A 20,133-nucleotide genomic window follows, 5' to 3' on the forward strand; every position below is an offset into this window, starting at 1 on the left:
TCTCGTGGTTTTTTTTTTTTTTTTTTAATTTCCATTTTTATTTTTTTTAAATAATTCAATTTTCAGTTTCTATAAGAAATAAGAAAAAAATATAAAAATGCGTCCACCTGTTAATTTATTCATATTTTCTTTCATAATTAAAATAAAATTCATTATTAATACGTATAAATATTTAAAAATTATTTTATTTTTAAATTTTTTAATATGTTTCGTTCAATTATTTTATAATAATGTATGTAATTTATTACTATTGTAAATAAATATTTTGTAAATAATCATTTAAATTTAATTATGGAAAGTTATTATCTTATATATATAAAAAAAACTTTTATTATAAAATAAAATAATGGATCGTGACTTAAAGTTGCTTTTTAATTTCAATAAAATTATGAAAAAATAAATTTTTTAATTTTTCATTCTGAAAAATGGACATATAAACACAAAATTTATCCTTTTTTTTTTCTAAAAAAATTCTAAAAAATTACTCTAATGGATCTAATATCATATTAATTATATTTTACTAATTTAATATCTATATGATTCCCGAACCTTTTGTTTTGGTAAGTGAGAAGCATGATGTCGACAATCACAACAATTTCTTTTGATTTTTTTTTATTTATTTTAGAGATGAAAATCAACTATGATATAATCTTACCTTATTATAATAATATTTGAGAAATGGAATTAAAATCGAGACACCTTCTTCTTTATTTTTTTAGAAAATACTTTAATAATAAAAAAAAACCTAACCCCATTTAATTAATTAGTTCCCAATTAAATTAAATTTAATTAGATGAGGTATGACACAACAATGAAGAGATGAGATCAACATTGAAAATTTCATTAGAAGGAGCACAAAAGGGGAGACCCCTTCACACTATCTATTATTTATTTACTTTACTAATCATGTCTTGGAACACTTCTCTTATTTATTTAATATTTGTTTTTTTTATTATTTTTATTAAATAGAGAGATTAAAAAATCGAATCTAACTCAATTAGATCGAGTGTTATACCTTTAGCAACAAAACTAACTCAGGTTCGTCATTGAAAGTAATTGATGTGGAAATTAAAGATAATATGAATTGGATCCATTTTGAGGGATGGCGGATCGATTCTCCTTCTTATCAGACGTGCTTGCAAAATCTTCCCATTTTGTTAAAAGCTGGTATTCATCCAAAAATTAGGTTGAATGAATTTATATTAATTCCAAATATATTTGGATTCGGATTATTTTATTTATTTATTTATTTAAGGATGTTAGCAGGTTGATTCAGATTGTCCACCAAATCATTATTTAAAAGGACTGAGTTAAATTCAATTTAACTTGAGGGTTATTAGCCGTTTTGAATTAAAATATTAAAATTTTTTAGAAAAATTAATTTTATTTATCTAATTTTTATATAAAATTCAAATTGATTATGTCAATCATATATATACACTAAAAAAAAATTTCGCCGACGAATTGATGGATTTACTAAGGGATTAGTGATGTATATATTGCTAAATTCTGATAGTGACAAGGCTTTTACCAGAAAACAAAATTCACAATAAATCTATAATTAATTAAAAATTGAGTTTTGGCGTCAAATTTTAGTTCGTCGACCTATTAACTATACATCAGTGACGAATTTGTAATGTATTTGTGATGAATTCATCACTAATCAATCTAATTAGCGGTAGAATTTTGATCCCTGGATGATAATTTTTTTAATAACCTAACATAATTATATGGTTAATTAGGTAACCTATTCAATTAAACCAACAAAATTATATGATTAATTAGGTATATAACCTATTCAATTAAACCCTCAATTTTATGATTCGTTCAAATTTAGATAAAGAATAACTAAATGAATATATAAAAATTTACCGAAATGATAAAAGAAATCCTTTTTATTTTTATAAAAAATTCAAGTAATAAGAAAAATAGGAGAATGATGTGGGATCCATTTAATTTATTTTAATGAGCAATAATCTGACTTTAACACAACTGCATTAGCGATTAGGCTAGATGTTTTATACCAAATTAAAGAGCTATAATCTGACCTTTGTACAATTGAATTGATAACGATAGGAGGGAAGCTGATTTTAAACCCAAACAAAGGTACATTGCAGCTAATATTTTTGGCAGCAGATTGATTTTTATTTGCATCATTAATACCCATGTCTTCTCTTTCTTTTTTTTTTTATAAAAAAAATAAAATATAAAGAAATATTTTTAATAACAAAAATAAGAGCCAAATAAAAAAAAAATAGAATTTTTTTTTTTGAAAGAAGAAGAAGAAAAATCTAGCAACATCATAAAATCTAAGGTCTCTCTATAACTCAAGGCCCATATCTATAATGTGCTACATAACATTTATTACCATAATGCAAGCGTTTTCTTAGTGTCCGTGAAACTATTTAAACCCTCCTTTCGTTTCATTTAACTCGATCATAACACAATCCTCCAATTTTTTTTAAACATGGCTTTACCACTTTGGCATCACCTCGCATTTGTCTTGCTATTCACTTCTATTGCCAACAATGTAGTCCCCAAATCAACTCCACCATCACCAACACAACGATCTTGGCCACCCCCACCACCCCGATCATTGCCACCCTTACCTTCACTTCAATCACCATCACCATGGCCGATTCAATCGTCATGTCCTCCTTCACCTCCATATGATAAAACACCTTTGCCACCTTCCCCTTCTAATGGGAAAAGATTGCTATCGCCACCATCGTCACCACGATCACAACCTCCCCCACCACCTTAATTACCATTTTCACCAACTCCATTACCAATTCCTATGACTTATTCTCCATCTCCACATTCATCATCCATAACTCCATCACCCACCCCTTCCTCACCTAAATTGTCTCCTCCACAACAGTTCCCATCTTTGCCTCCATCTACTTTTATCCCACGTCCTGTTTTATCCCCTTATACTCTTCCATCCCGTTCTCCTCAATCTCCATTTTCACCAACTATATTACCAACTTCTATGGCTCATTCTCCATCCCTACATTCTTCATCTATAGCTCCATCACGTACTCCATTATCACCAAAATTGTCTCCTCCACTACAGTCTCCATCTTTTTCTCCATCTACTCCTATAGCACGTCCTATTTTTTCCCCTTCTCTACAATCCCCATCTTTGCCTCCATCTACTCTTGCCCCACATCTTATGTTATCCCCTTATACTCCATCTTTTTCACCTCAATCTCTATTTCCACCAACTCCATCACAAAATCATATAGCTCACTCTCCATCTCCACATTTTTCATCTATGGCTCTATCACGCACTCTGTTATCACCTAAATTGTCTCCTCCACTACAATCTCCATCTTTGCCTCCATCTATTCATACTCCATGTCCTATTTTATCCCCTTATACTACTCCAATTTTTTCACCTTGCCTACAGCTTCATCACCCACTCATTTGTCACCTAAATTGCCTCCTCCACTACAATCCCCATCTTTGGCTCCATTTATTCTTACCCCACGTCCTATTTTATCCCTTTCTATTGCTCCATCCTTTTCACCTCAATCTTCATTTCCACAAACTCTATCACACTTCTTCTTTTTATCTATTTCTTCTTCTTCTTATCATCCATCACTCACTCACCTATGTCACTAAATTGTCTCCACCCACCACCCACTTTTTCACCTTCACCCACTCTCTCTTACATCCTATTTTGTTTTTCCCCTTTTCTCCTTTTCCTTCCTTCCTCCTCATCCCCACATCTCCAATCATCATCCATCCATCCATCATTTTTGTAAAACCTATTTTGTCTTTCCTCATCTGTTACACCTTAACCCTCTGTAAGGCATAACATGATCCCGTAGAATACCTAATGAACTACCGAACTTCGCCTACCGATAACTCATTAAGTACCCTACAAGGGATTTTAAAACAATTTTCTTATTTTTGATAAGTGGTGAGCATTTCTAATAAGTATTTAAAACATGTAATTAAGTGGAAAGCTAGTTAATATTTTTGGCCCATTTTATTTTTCCACAAATTTTATAAAAATTTTGTGAGTTCTGTCTATATTTTGAGAAACCTTCTTCAAATACCTGTAAAAGCACTTCTAAAAATTTTTCTCAACCACTACTTCAAATTTCATACTCAATCTCAATCAATTTCTCAACACATTTATCAATTTCAAATCGGTTCAAATCCATTCCAATGATCATCAAAATACTAGCAATCCATTTCATTCAAATTAAATAAAATAGTTCCATTCATATTTCATTAGAAACAAAACAATTTAGATACATCATTACAAAATTTACATTAAAAGAATTTCAAATTACAATATATATTACAACTTTATACAATTTTTATACAAACTGCTCAAGACCCATTTTTACATGTCCATACATTTATGTGTAATATATACATCAAAAGAAATATTTACAGTTAGAGTATAAATTATACCGAAAGACTTTAAGCTGATAGCTCCTCACACTCACCTCTTAGTTTCTGCTTCCTCTCTAGTCTCTGTATCTCTGACAGCAATAGAAGCTATCGCTGAGTACTAGGACTCAGTGGTGCACAACATATTAAAATAATTTTTATGCAAAACTTAAATCACATTTATTCAAAAATTTGGCTGAACATGAGAATTAAGTACAAATTATGCATTGTGAGATTTTAAATGCAAACCAAGTTCATTTCAAAGTATCAAAACACATTTCATAAAACCCACAGTTAGATCATGCCATTCGAAACAAATAGAATCTCAATAGCCAGAGGCTAAAGAGAAATCACATCACAAGGCTAGCTAGCTCAAATATATGGATATCCATTCACATCCTCTTCTACTGGCACACCTCAACACTTCTCCAGAGAAGGAATCAAAATTCGAAACTAATTACCTTCACTAGTCGTGCTAGTGAGGTGTTCAAATATATGGTCATGACACTGTGGTTTCAAAACTTATCTTAACAATTTGCTAAACATTGTCGTTTCAAATATACACAATAATTTTCACAATTTAAATCAAAACATCATAAATAAGGTCACAATACTTTCAACAATTCAAAGCAAAAGTAAAATGCATATTTCATTCACTTAATCAATGAATTTTAAAGCATAGTGATGTTGTGCACAAACCTCAAGCGAGTCGCCTCTTGACCTTGACTCGGTTCCTCGGGTTTTTTCCCGGTATTCTTTTCAACTGAAACACACAATTTTATAATGTTTCAGTACTAGAACTTAACATAAATCCCAAAATAAATTTAGCTTCACATTTACCTAGCTCTAACGTGCTAAATTCGACGTTCTTGAAATTTTGTGTTTCGGGTTACTGTTCACTATACTATTCAAGTCAAATTATTGACTTTCTAAGGCTTAATAGGTATGGGAATTCCAACTTTACCCACATACCACATTTTGGTCACCAAACTTGTTGGTTTTGGTCATTTTCTCAAAACTTAGGTCTTTGAGGCAAAATTGCCAAATTTTCAGTTTTGGTGTCCCTAATTGTACTGTTTCATTGGTCAGTTTACTGTTAGAATTTGGCAAAACTTTCTTCATAGAAAATGTTCCTTATTGTTTTAAGTTTATTCTCCTTTTTGAATCACCCCAATTGGAGTTTTGTAGCTCAAGTTATAAGCAAATTACATTTACTGTTCATGCTACAGAATTTGTTGATCCAACTTCATTCAGTAATTTGATCAAGTTAGGTCAATAATTTGGTCTAACTTTCTTCATATGAAATGTTCTACTATGCCTTAGGTTTCCATCGGTTCAAGAATCGCCTAAATCGAAGTTTTCTAGTGAGAGTTATAGCCATTGAAACTTTACTGTTCAAATGGCAAATCTACAGTCTGCAGATTCAGGTCACAAACTTTGCTCAGTAATTTGATTAGGTTAATGGCATAATTTGGGTTGGTGTTCTTCATAAAAGTTTTAGGTCTATATTTCATCTAACCACTGGTAAAATTTCAGGTCATTTTGACCTGCCTAGCTTGAGTTATGACCAAATGAACAAATACTGTTCATTTGGTCAGTTTGTGCAGTGGCAGCCTACAATTTCTCAACTTCGGTCACTTTGTTCACTAGGTTTTAGTCACTTTTTGGGCAGACTTCCTAAATGAAAATTGTGTCATTTAGTGCCTATTTTCATCCTCAATTGGTCCCATATCCATTGGACTTGTAAAATTTTATTTTTGATCCCTCAAAGGAGGTTTTGTCTTGCTGCAGCAACATGACCTTATCCAATCCGAATTGGCTTTTAATTCCAATACTTCTAACACACTTAATTAGGTCACAAATGATCATTTCTCACTTCACATTAGGTCAAAGACACCATTTACAAGTTTCTCACATTTTTGGTCTCTAAACCCTAATGTTCAAAACCCTAACTCACTAATTTTGTTGCATTTAACCAATTCAAATCATACTAACATCACTCCATCACTCAATTAAGCTTCCACACATATTGAATTCAATCAAATTCATGCATACACACATCAAACCCTAGCTGGACTAAATTCAGCTTTGGTCCCTCACAATTATTTTTGTTTCATTTTAAGTTACTTTCTAAGTTAATTAAACTAAGAACATAGAAATTTAACAAAAGAATTCAAATTTACATACTAACCTTTGTTTGATTTTCCAATCACTAATTTTCTTCCCTTTTTTCTTCTTTCTTGCTTCTTTAATCTCCTCTTCCAGTAGCCCAAACAAAGCTTAATCATAATTTAGTGGAATTTTTGGGGAATTTATGGGGTTGATTCAAGCTTTGAAAGCTTGAATTTCATGGCTATGGAGGAAACTAAGGAGAAAAAAGAGAGAGAGGAGAGATGCACGTTTTTTTATTTGAAGAAGAAGAATGATTTTTTTTTTCTTTTCTTTTATTTTGTCTTTTATCTCTTTAGGAAGACCGAAAATCCAAATAAGTAAATAAATTGATTTTATTCTTTATGGCATCATGCATGAGGTCATGCATGATGTCATCACCTTTTGACTTTTCCATTTTCTCCTTTTTTTTTTTAATTTTTCTATTAGTTCTTTAATTTAATTCTCGATTCCGAAATTTTCTTTTCTCTGATTTTATTTAACAGTTAGGTCAGAAGTCAGCTCTCGGGGTCAATTGACCAAATTGCCCCTCGCCGATTCATCCCGGTTTGCAATTAATTCCATATTTCTTTCGGCTCTCTGACCTAATTATTTGACTGGCTTAACAGTTCTTTTTCATGATCTTCTCTTTTCCACTGTGTTCATAAGGGTCCTAAGGACCGCAGCGTCACATTTTACGGTTCGAAATTTGAGTTTAAAATGACTTCGCAGTTGTTCCCGAGAAGGTCACCCATCGCTGTGACTCTCGGCTCGTTTAACTTCTTCTGTTCTGTTTTTCTTATTTATACTTAACTACTTGAACATTAATAATTATTTGTGTTTATGGTTTATCTAATTGTCTTAAGTATGGTTTTAATCCCCTTAATTGTCCGGACCGACACCAGTCACCGGAACAGTGAAATATACTAAGCTATACAAATAGGGGTGTTACACCATCTATTCTTACCCCACGTCCTATTTTATCCCTTTCTATTGCTCCATCCTTTTCACCTTAATATTCATTCCCACAAACTCTATCACCAGTTCCTATAGCTTATTCTCCACATTCTTCATCTGAAGCTCCATCACCCATTCTTATGTCACCTAAATTGTCTCCACCACTACAGTCCCTGTTTTCACCTCCATCAACTCTCACCCCACATCCTATTTTGTCCCCTTCTCCTTTTCCATCCTTTTCTCCTCAATCTCCATTTCCACCAACTCCATCATCAGCTCTATCATCTGCTCTTTTGTCACCTAAATTGTCTCCTACATTACAGTCCCCATCATTACCTCCATCTCTTTTTACCCCACGTCCTAATTTATCTCCTCCTTCACATTCTCCACCCGATTCTTCTTCTTGTCCACCCCCTGCTTCACCTCGGCTACCTCCCTTTCCATATAAGAGCCCATATCTTCCACTCCCCAATTCGCCTCAGCTTCCTCCCTTTTCCCATAAACCCCCACATCTTCCACCATGGAAAATTCCACCATTTCTTCCTCATCCAAGTCCCCCAGTTCTTCCACCCTGGAAATTTCCTCCATTTCCTAACCATGCATAGTTCACCTCTACCAAAACTCTAATAGGAACATTTAAATATCTTTCTCAAAATGGCACTGGTAAGATTTTTTTTTTCTTCATAACCGGATTACTTAACTTTCTCCTTTCTGCTTTTTTTTTTTTTTAAATCTTTCTTGCACCAACGATGATTCAACATTGAACTTATTTTTCTTGCAGATTATGGCGAGTACAATCATGAATTAAATTTCCTCTAAGCAGTATGATTAATGAATAAAGAGGAAGATTGCTGTCAAATTTAAGAAAATGTAGAATTCCAAATTGAGTTGTATTCGCAGCAATAAAATCAATGTCATATCGATAATCTTTTCTTTGTCTTTGCATAATATATATACATGGAGAAATGCTGCTTAATGGCTTTCTTTCTGAATGGCTAAGTAATTAAGATACTGAATAAACATATATATTAAAAAAAAAAAGAATGATATATATTATAATATCAATTTTTCTTTTTCTTTGTTTGACGAACGTGCAAAAATCACAAATAAACTTTACTTATTAGAAATCAATATGCCATGTTTAGATTGAGTCCTGTATAAGCGCATCTTTTAATTCAGACAAGGTTTCAAATTTAAATTTCTTTCTTTTTTTTTTTTAAATATTAAGTTGCAGGAAACTATTAGAATTCATAAAGCCCACAATATTGAGATTTAAACATATATAATTTATAGGGAGCTTTTACACTAAAATTTTGTATACAAAGGCTAATTATTGAATGAAAATACTCGTATAGGTAGGCAAAGATAAATTAAGCTTACTCATACTGGGAGAATGATGAAATGCAATACCAACGTCCAAAAAATCCCAAAAGAGGCTGCCACTATGTGAAAAGGGTTACATTTCAATTACATCTAAAAGCCTTGGAATTTTTTGGGAACAGAGCAACTACAAAAAAATGCCAGAGCTGCCACGCTAAAACATCGAGTTAATAACTCAACAATCCACAGGAAAAAGGAAAAAAGGGGAAAAAAAAAAAAAGAGCAATTTTCCATATAAGATCAAATTAATAGAATTTTGGATTACATTGCCAATAAAGTTTTTTTTTTTTTTTTTTGCAGTCATTTGGCTCTAATTAATATGAATCAGTACTAATAATTAATTTTAAGAGAGCTTATTTTACTGAAAATAACCTACATATATGTGAAAAAATTATATATATTTTAAAGTTAACTTATAAATTCAATTTTTAGTTGTGATAAAGAAACTTGGTTATAATGGTACTATAAAATATTTGAATATTAGTAATTAAGAATAATCTGATTAGTTTTTCTCTACATTTAAAATATAGAGAGTGAAAAGGTGTTGGATTCAAGTTCTCTAATCTACTAATTCTAAGATTATTTACTTTTATAGTGAGAAGGGAAAAGAGCTACTTCTATTGTATAGCCTATTAATTATTATTTAGTCCATTATACCTCAATTTTATAATATATATATATATATTGTTTTAATTACATTAAAAATAATTAGTTCTTTATTTATATTTTTCAATAAAATTAAGAAGAAATTTTATATATCAAAATTTTAAAATGTTGATAATTCAATTGACACATTTCTGCATCTTTTTGGATTGGTCTCTCTCCCACACTCATAAGCACGTGACTTCGTTTAACCAGTGGTACTGGTTTTCACTGACATACCTAATCGCCATGCCCAATATCTTATTAATTCTGTGGAAGAGTAGGTTAATTAGTATTGTATTTGGTACAAGCAAGAATTGTGAATATGCACCTTCTTCTTCGCTGTAAATGTTAATTCTGATACACATAAGATTCGAATGATTCAACAGGGGAGCAATATATGCTTAGTGGGGCAGACGAATAGTACATAATGTAAAGAAGGTAGAGGTGGAGACCCTAGGGTGGAGAAGGTGGCAAATTAAATAAAATTTATATCCAATTCCATATATAATTGAACCCCTAAAAACTTTCTGTGATCGGTGGTGGCTACGAACAAAGTCAAGATGAAGAGTAGGTATACGGCTGGATGAGATGATATCTTCTTCTTCTTCTTCAACTATGTGAAAGGAATTTGAATTATTTTTTGGGGACATAATAATAATAATAATAATAATAATAATAATAATAATAACAGAAAAAAAATGCTCATAGAAACTTTGTTACTGGGCATTTGGGAACCCATTAAAACATTTTAAAAAGTCTTCGATGAAATTTTATTACTGATCGGCATAAAGAAAATTCATACACTTAATCTCAAATTAATCCTTCATACAGAAGAATTCACTTGTGGATATTCGTTTAGATCCTTATTTTACACCAACACTTGTTCTATTACAAAAAACAAAGCAAAATTATTTTAAAAACAACGTATAAAGAAGTTATGAATCATTATGTTCACATTCATTTAATGAAAGGGCTTAATAGTGTTTTGGAGGTGGCGGGGATGTGTAGTAAAATGGTGGAGGTGGAGGAGATGTGTAGTAAAATGTTGGAGGAGGCGGGGACAAAGTGTTGTAGTGTTGTTGTTTTGGAGGCGGCGGGGATGTGTAGTAAAATGGTGGAGGAGGCGGGGATGTATAGTAAAATGGTGGAGGTGGCGGGGATGTATAGTAAAATGGTGGAGGTGGCGGGGATGTGTAGTAAAATGGTGGAGGAGGCGGGGGTGATGGTGGCGGTGATTTATAATAATATGAAGGTAGAGATTTTTTTGGGGGAGGAGATGATGTGTAATGGAATGGAGGAGGTGAAGGAGGAGGAGGGTGCCTCACATACTTTGGTGGAGGTGGTGACTTGTAATGTTTAAGGTAGTAAGGTGGCGAAGGAGAGGCATAAAGATAAGGCTTATCAGCCACTACAGTGGCGGCTACAAGGCAGAAAACAATAGCCTGAACCATGGGAGTCAAATATGCAGCCTGTTGTGGCCAGGTTCCCATTCTAAATTAGAAATGCTAATTGTTTTGTGAGCATGCATGGTGAAGATGGAGGCAAGCCCTTTATAGAGTGGCCTCATCAATCACTGCTCACACAGATAATTAATTTTGTTTAATGTTGATTACAGCCTGGATTATAGCATTAAAATTGTTATGGAAAGTAAATATTTTTAATTAGTAGAGTAATTATAGTAAGATTATTTCTTATTTAAGTTGATTAAGTAGGGTTCATATACCTAATTAAGTGAAGTAGTTGTAGGAAATTTATATGCAAATATAAAATGTTTTATTTTATATATTTAATGAGAATAATAAAAATTATAGTCTTTTGAGTTACCCTCACATACGATAGAAAAAATGAGTTTACCTACATTTTTCTATTTAAGATTATGTCTTTTTTTTATTATTATTATTTTTTATTATTTCCACGATTGTGTTATTAGGTCGCCATATAGAGTAACAGTTAGTTCTCACCACTCACCTAGGAAGAATAATAGGTTACCGATGACTCCACCCGCTAGGTCCAGCCTATGAGAACTGCTTTATGGTTTGTTATTGTTATGTGGATGTTTTGGATTTTGATAGCCACCGTATCACAGCCTTGCGAGCTGTATGGGTAAATATTCATCCACTATTTTCTTGTTTTTCCTCATCAGCATTGCCTTTAGAGAGGAAAGTACTACCTTATGAGTTGCTTTATATTTATATTTCCTCCCCGACATTGCCTTTTGAGGGTGTTTGCTTTGGTGTTCGTTCCTTTATGTAGGTGTTTTTGAATTTAGTACTGTGACTTTGTGTTATTGAATATGGGATAGCTAGACTTATTACAGTTAGTGGCTTCAATTATAATCTATTAAGGGTAAGTATTGAAATTGTTAAAGGGAAGTATTATGGAAAGTCAATATTCCTAATTAGTAGAGTAATTATAGTAAAATTTATATTTCCTAATTAGGTAGGATTCATATTCCTAATTAAGTGGAATTGTTATAGAAAATTGATATATAAAAATGTAATGTTTTATTTTATAGATTTAATGAGAATAATAAACATATAATCTTTTGAGCTCTTCCCTTTCTTTCCTTTCTTTCTCCTTCTTCTTCTTCTTCTTAAATCATAACAAAAATATAATCCCAAATCTCTTTGCAACACAAATTTCATATTATTCATATATCATCTTGTGGAGTATGTTCTTATCTAATCCTAGTTCTTATCCAATGTAATTTGACTTTATATATATATATATATATATATATATATATATAGCTTTTCGCAAGTTGCCATTGGTGGTTTCCCACTATGCCTTCTCAATTTTGTTTTACAAAGAAGAAAAAAAAAGGCCATGAAAATGTCTACGGCAAGTTAATTTGGTAAGATGGTTGTATTAGTATGACCACTTTAATATTCAGAGCCAACATGTCGGAGATTTTTATTTTTTGTATCATAATAAAGGAGATGTGGAGAAAATGAGTGTGATGATGGAGATTTTCAAGTCAAAAATCTGCAAGCTTTGCGTGGAAAGATGCGGTCTGGTCTCTATATGCTATATCCTTCTTCCAAATGGGGCTTAAAATTCGACCTATTCCTTTCTCAATTTAATTTTTCTGTTGAAGTTCTTAATGGCTCGATCTGTGTTTTGACTCATTAATTAATTATGGCTTCACGATGGTTAATCTATTAGCATTAGTTTCGTCGTCGAATAACAAGCACGTTGGTGAAAAGACCCTTTCAGTCGACAGAGAAAATGCAAGGCAGGCACCGGTATAGAAAATCCTGGAAAATCAAATATACGGTATAGTCCAATCATGGGATTCTTTGCATGTGAACTAGTCAATGGAATGTTCAGACGTTACTACACCTGGTGGCCACATCTTTGCCTCTGCTCTTTAGAACAGGACATTAGATTTGGACCGTTATGTAAACACACCTCTGAGCGAATCTCACGTCAAATCAAATGGACACTTGTTAATCTAACCCCTAATAATAACATCAGATCAGACAGGTTAGTATACCGACTTCTCACAACTACCAGGGATGGCTCATCGTTATCCCTAGAGTTCCAATACAAGCTCCATGAAATAACAAATTGCGTCCTGTTAAAATGAAAAGTAGAGTAGTGGATGTCGAAGATAGGATCATTAAAAACCGTACAATCCCTAGACTCATGGCACATCTCTTTCTTAAGTTTCTAACTCCGTTTATTACAAACTAAATGATTCTTTTCTACACTCGACAGAAAATGAAAAACCGAAACAAGCGACTCTGTATGCATGCGGTGAAAAGTACCCAAATTCAAAAGAACAGAAAATTGTTATGTCCACCAGTGGAAGTTTCCTAACGTTTTGGTGCATCACCAAACACATCCACATAACAAATGGGGCACGCCTGATAAGATAAACATAGTCATCAGTTTTTGAAGATTCCACTGGATTCTCAAGTTCATCTTACAAATTTAAAGAGCTTACCTTATTGATGCTAAGCCATCTAGTACCACAACCAACGTGATAGGCATGTTTGCAAGGCAGCGTCATCCGCCGGTCACCTCGCGTATATTCCATTTGGCAAATCACACACCTATTTCAAGCAAAAAAATTTTAAAAAAAAAAAGGTTAGGCAATACGGTAGGGATGGAAAGGCACGTTCAAGGCTTAGGTGGCAAGATAAAAATTGATCTCATAATGGAAATGTGACCATGCAAATTATAAACATATGAGTGGCCTCCATGTGCTGGCAAGCAAAAATCACATGATAAGGAAGAGTGCATCTCTAATAGCCACAGCATTTTTTTACTTATCTCTATGTTGACCCCTTATCTTGCTACCAAATCCCATTGCATCAATTTATGAATTTAAAAATACCAAATGGCTCTCAATCTTAGGAGGAAAAAGGAATAAGGAAAGAGAGTAAGGTAATTCTGTCACATTTCTCGCTGGATTCTAGAAATAACACATAATGGTAGAAAACAATAAACTTTAACAGCACATAATATCATATCAGTAGCAAGGACCACGGTGAATCATTTGTATTATCCAGGTCCAATGCATTCTTATTAATTGGACCAGTTACAGATTCATCATTCATTTCATTACAATTATTTATCAAATAGTTAAAAGGTAACTGATTTCTTTTCAAAAATAAAATAAAATCAAATAAAAGGCATCTGACTAGATCCATGACTAGCAACCAGCATCCCGTGTACAGAGTCCTCGAACATATTTTCATGCCTTGAACTTATACGGCACTAGATTTCTAAACAGCAGGTAATTAAATGTCTAACCAAATAAATAAAGCTTAGGCAAACATTAACTCCTCTTGGAAAAGTTTATCAAGAGATCATCCAAAAGACCAATTAAACATGCAGCAGTTAATTTAATTGTTAATTTAACATCCAAATGAAGGTAATAAAAGCTTTTCAAGACATCTTTCAAGTAACCAATCAAATCAAACTGGCTCTGCAGACAACCAAATTATTAAATTAAAATAACAGTTGTGATTGCACCACAACTTCATGCCACTTCCCTTCCTTTCTGTCATTTTTGTGGGGGGCGGGGGGTAACCCTGAGGCAGGGAACTGTGAACAAGAAATGGACATTAGTACACACCAAATATAAGCCCAAAATAGTACCTCTCACTTCTTGATTTCCTTCTTGAGAAAAAGCAGCGCTTGTACTTTGACACTGGAAGCAAGGAAATAAGTTCTTGGGAAAGACCACGACTTTGAGTTCCAACCGTCTCACCTAATTCCAATAATTCCTGAATGGAAAAGATTAGGTTAAAAAATGTAAAAATGATTATTCAAAACATAAGCAAATAAAATGGAAACCAACAGAAGACAAATAATAAACATTTATAAGACCACAAAGATTCAACTGTAAACATCTTCTTTTAAGTTAGAAACTTCACATGCCACTATATTTTTTGCAAGTAAAAAGGTCAAAACGCTAAAAACCACCCATTTGAGTAGAAAGCAGAACTGTTGTATATCTGGAAACATTTAAAAGAATGGGGGAAAAAACTAATTAGAGGGAATGCAACCTCCATTTCATCCCAATTAGGTAAATTAACATTTCTCATCCTGCTAAAAAATTTCACATCCACATGCGACGACAAATAAGTTGGTACTGGCTTGGCATGTCATCTTCTTAAAGGATTTTTTTCTCCAAAAGGACAAAAAATATTGGCTTGGAAATGATCAGCAGCCTATCAATTACTCTCCAACTTGAACACGAGCACATGCGCACAGGAACAACATCCCACCACAGAGTTCGACTTTAAGCTATGATCAGAACTGAAATCATGGAATTCAAACTAAACTAGCTGATCTAGTACATTTTGGCCTCCTTAAAAAAAGATGTTAAGAGCTATGTCACAACAAGATGTCAGACTGTCCCACGCCATATGTGCATAAACATGCATCGAGTGTCTCCCATGTGGCTAATTGACACCAAATTAATTCTTTTAAACCTGTCAAGATTAGCTTACAAACATAAATAATGAGAGAGAGAGAGAGAGAGAGAGTGTGTAAAATTAATAATGCATTGGCCCACTGGGCCAATTTTCATTTTCCACCACTGATTACAGGCCTATTACTCAGCTCTAACTCAAAATATGATACATATAAATTACTAACCCCTAGGTGATACCAGAAATAACTCGTACTCAACTAAATAGCTCAGGCATCTGTAAATAAAAAATTACCATCTCTTACCCACTCTCATTCTCAGGCACTGAATAAAGCTCACCTAGAGCAGCATCCGAGTGGAACTCTATCTATAAAACCATGCACCGGAATTTTAAATGCAGAAACAAAAATTTATGATCTGCTAAAGCTTCCCAATCCAAGTCTGGGAACTCTATAAAACTCAAAGTGTACCTTTTTTCCAATTCCTTCTGTCAAGTAAAGGAACCAATAATTGGACCACACAATAAGGATAAGAAAAACGATATACAGGTTCAGCAATACTAAAATGCACAAAACTACAAGGGGGCAAAAATGGAAATTTATTCTCTAACCTCATAACTCATATTGTCAGGATCAACGTTGTCTTGCCAAATAACCTGCAGAGTTCACAGATGATACAGTATACTTACTCATCTAAAAACACGAGAATTTTTATCTTTTGGGGGCTAAGGCATAAGTAATATTAATAAGCTATATCAACACAGGTAATCTGCAAAGAAAGCACCTCTATTTGCATATTGTTATGGGATAAAATCTTATTTTTCCCTTAATAAATTTATTTTACATAATTTTAGTTGAATTTTCTTTAGATTCTGTATCCTTCTTCCTACTCATTCACATTTGTATTATCTTTTATCTTCTGAAAATTAGATAATATAGAAGCCCCCCCACACCATGTCTAGGGAGACATATATTTGCTCTATGTGTGTGTGTGTGCGCGCACACGCGCATGTGTGTATAGAGAGAGAGAGAGAGAGAGAGAGAGAGAAATATATTAACTGGATTTAGGTATAAATCACTGTATGATTGGACCACTAAGAAGCTAACACACCTGAAAATCTTGAGCATTCTGATGTCTCCGCGGACCTGAAAATTGAAGATGTTAAAATAGAGGAAAAAGTGCCAAATGAAAAAGGTACAAGACAAGAAAGAAGAAACCAGCAAATACAAATATATGAGTACATAAAAGATACTATTCAATTCAACTAAGTTTTAACCCTCGACCAACTAACTAAAATGTAAAACATGAAAGCAAAAGATCAGCAAAGAGTGGTTTGCTGCACTGTAATTCATATATGATAATATCAGTAAATTAAATCCATAGGGGAAAGATTTATCATAATTGGCAGAACAACTAACACATGCCAAGATTCTGAATGACCCTGATTTAGGGTGAAAAACGACAACAACAATGACAATGAAACAATAAAATTAATGGTGAAGCATGCGATGTTTCAATATAAACATCATCAGAGGTTTATGACCAGGTTCAATTGCTTTCCTCAATAGATTTGCTCAAGGGAGGGCACTGAGAAGGAGGTTTCATACAAGGTCTTATCTTTCTTCTTGTTTGTGGTCTTCAATGAACAAGGATTTTGAAAAACTCTGCTTAGATTTCTTCATTCTTTCATTTCTTTGCATGTAAAATATTATACATTACACTGCTGTTAAAAAGGTAGATGAACAATTTTATAAAGAATCTCACAGCTTACACAAATATGATTGTATCATGGGAAAAATATTGCAACCTCAAACAAAATATTGCATTATTACATCCTATTTCAACCTACCTATCATGATGTCCAACATTGTTAATAGTCCTTCCATCAGAATGATTAGGTCACACTGCCACCTTTAACGTAAATATTTAAATTACAATCTATGAATAGTTTGAGATCCCCCCCCCCCCCCCCCCTTCTCTCTCTCTCTCTCTCTCTCTAATTTGAAGGCTCATCCCACTTCAGAAAAAGTTCAGATTTTGGCAACCTTCCCATTTGGCCATAGAAATTCACACTGGGGACAGCCATTAGCTCAGGAGATTCCCTCCCTCTCTGCCTCCTCCCTCCTTTTATCTCTCCACTCACCACTCTCCATCCACCATAATGGTTATAAATATCTTTATTTTTCATCCCCCATGGAAAAATTATTAAACTTTACACTGGGAAAGATAACACCAAAATGAAACTCAGAACTTACATTCCACATGATCATTTTGAGTAGTCATGTTTTCATTCCCTTCCCATTCTGCATTTACAGCAGCAGTTGGCGCATTACTTATAGTTGAAGAATTCTCCAGGGGCCTTCTATAGTCATCAATTTGTGGTCCATGATCATGGACTTCATAAGCATGACTATGATCATAATATAAACTACCCCCAAACTGCGACACACCGAACTTGTAGAAATTTGCATTCACAGAGGGGTACACACTTTCCTGCACAAATAAGAAGGAAGATTCACTTCCACAAGGAAAATAATGCAAACTCAACAATCTTCTTCTATTTAGACATGGAACTTAAAAACAACAATCCCGTAAAAAAAAATCCCTAAAAAAGCAGCAATAGAAATTGGTACACATTTTGAATAGGCGTTATAGTAGATGAATAAAATGCCAACCTATGCTTTCATTCAGGAAACATAACCAGGAAAACAGGGACCCAAACTAAATATTGTCAATTTAAAGCTACCTGAACATGGGAAGCTCCATCAAAAATAAAATTCACGTGTTCATAGGTAAGGCCTTCAAAATATTCCATAAAGCTTCCAGCTGAATTATATGGGTAGCTAGTGTTTGTGTAATGAACCTCCATATGTGGATTCCAATTCATTTAAATTCTCTAATCTGTCAAACAAGTAAGCCACAAGCATAAGCGCAAATCATCAAGGAGAATTGGTTTAAAATTTTTTAAGCATTAAACTGCATAAAGGGAAACAAAATGGAGATAGCAACCTACTCTGTAAATTTAAACTTGCAGATTCACTCAGCCCGTCAATGTGCTCATCAATAAAATGTCTCCTAACTACTTTATTTACTTCCCACTATTTTGCCACTATTTCTGCAAAAGACGCAGGAAAGCGAAAATCAGCCACAGAGTAAACATAAAAACTAAAGATAAAATTTAAATCAAGCAATATAATCAACATTGATTCCACATCGAATGATTTTACAGTTGATCTCAAGCAAAAATAGTTGGTAAAAATTTCTCTAACGAGCAGAACTCAATGGCATGTACTGACATCGGACTGATCAACCGAGTCTCGCATTTCAGAACAAAGACACGTCCTCGAGAACGCAAAAACACAAAAAGCATGGGAGGAAAAAAAAAAAAAAGCAATTACAACAATTTTCTTTCCTGCCAAACACAAAAACGAAAATCAGGAATAAAAAGTGCCATTACACGATCAAAGCGAATAAAAATTGATCTCCAAAACGGGAAAAGTGATTAGAGCCATTTAGAGGATTAAAGGAAGAAAATGTGATACCGCGTGAATAAGAAGCGAAATTATCTCGGGAAAATGAGAGAAAAAGGTGAAAGTAGTGGATCAAGAGAGTGAGAATCAGATGTTTCAATAAAAGAACGATAATTTATTCAGTATTAATTAACAAAAAATAAAAAAGGAAACAAAGAGAAAAGATTCTGAGAGAGAGGGAAAGAAAGAACCGACATTGATAAGCCAGATGAGACATGCTTTCTCCGACGAAGTAGTAAGAAATGGCTTGGCTTCTTCTCGCTTCGTCACTCTCAATCTCACTCGCATCTTTTTCTTTCTCTTTCTACGTCGACATTTGGTGTATGAGTGGCGCCTTTATGCTGTTTGGTTCACTGTTGCACTAGAAATGATTCCGTGCGACGCCAACACTGCGCTTTTTTTTGGCCTTTTTTTCAATCCAACAAATGTTTATCAATTGAATTAATTTTATTAAAAGAATTTATATTTTTTAATATTGAAACAAAAAAAAGAAAATTATACACAATATTTTTTAATTGGTTTTACAGTGTTTAGACAACAAGGCACCACCCTTCTTAGAAAAGCATGCACTTGCCATATCTACTCAACTGCTTAGATCTTCCGATGCCAAATGAATTCCAAATTGGAGCTAGCCACTCAAAAGCCTAACCAAGAAATAGAATTGCAATCAATGCTCATGAACACAACACCTAGTCAAAAACTGAACCATGGGGCCCATGCTGTAGAAACAAATCCTAATTTCCAAAACATTGTAGTTGGGGTTGCAGTGGGTGGTTGGCTTGTGAATAGAAAATGGACCCATCATCAGATATATGGGTAAAAGGAAGATCACCAAAAGCCATCGAGGGAAGTTGGTGTCAGTTAAGTTTGGTTGGTTAGGAATCAATCTACAAAGCACACATTCATCAAACATAATAAAGAGAAAGGTTTTTGCCTTAGCTGGACTCTCTTCTGTTCTCAATTTAAATCATTGTATAAAACAAACAGACCACCAAATATTGTTACAACACATCTGAAAATCAGTCAATCAATGGGCCACCGGCGTTAAAAGATTTCTTGTTGATGCTATTAATATTCTCTCATAAAATCAAGCTGAGTGAAACGAAAAAGCAAAGAATATGATAATAACTAATTAGTGGGTAGGTTTTGGTATGAAGTTTCCAACTCAGAAGATGT

The 20,133-nt window shown here is 33.5% G+C and overlaps 2 protein-coding genes across 10 annotated transcripts; both read right to left on the reverse strand.

Moving 5' to 3' along the window:
- Window positions 1-10,514: 10,514 nt before the first annotated feature.
- On the reverse strand, window positions 10,515-11,030 carry LOC131175475 (extensin-2-like). The gene has a single exon (XM_058139880.1). It carries the CDS (start codon window positions 11,028-11,030, stop codon window positions 10,515-10,517), a length of 516 nt encoding a protein of 171 aa, XP_057995863.1.
- A 2,115-nt stretch (window positions 11,031-13,145) lies between these two features.
- On the reverse strand, window positions 13,146-19,312 carry LOC110639048 (E3 ubiquitin-protein ligase BIG BROTHER). Of its 9 annotated transcripts, none has more exons than XM_021789834.2 (9): window positions 19,153-19,312; window positions 18,441-18,542; window positions 18,174-18,328; window positions 17,683-17,920; window positions 16,538-16,572; window positions 16,038-16,082; window positions 14,650-14,777; window positions 13,490-13,598; window positions 13,146-13,409 (listed from the first exon to the last, which is right to left on the reverse strand). In XM_021789834.2, exons 3-9 carry the CDS (start codon window positions 18,312-18,314, stop codon window positions 13,359-13,361), a joined length of 747 nt encoding a protein of 248 aa, XP_021645526.2. In that variant the 5' UTR covers window positions 18,315-18,328; window positions 18,441-18,542; window positions 19,153-19,312; the 3' UTR covers window positions 13,146-13,358. The 9 variants fall into 9 exon arrangements, with proteins under 9 accessions (XP_021645526.2, XP_021645574.2, XP_021645541.2 ...); XM_021789882.2 differs by having other exon boundaries at window positions 18,437-18,542; XM_021789849.2 differs by lacking the exon at window positions 19,153-19,312 and adding an exon at window positions 18,885-19,118.
- Window positions 19,313-20,133: the final 821 nt, after the last annotated feature.

This window comes from Hevea brasiliensis, chromosome 17 (genome assembly GCF_030052815.1).
Source record: "Hevea brasiliensis isolate MT/VB/25A 57/8 chromosome 17, ASM3005281v1, whole genome shotgun sequence".
Classification (NCBI taxonomy): Eukaryota; Viridiplantae; Streptophyta; class Magnoliopsida; order Malpighiales; family Euphorbiaceae; genus Hevea; species Hevea brasiliensis.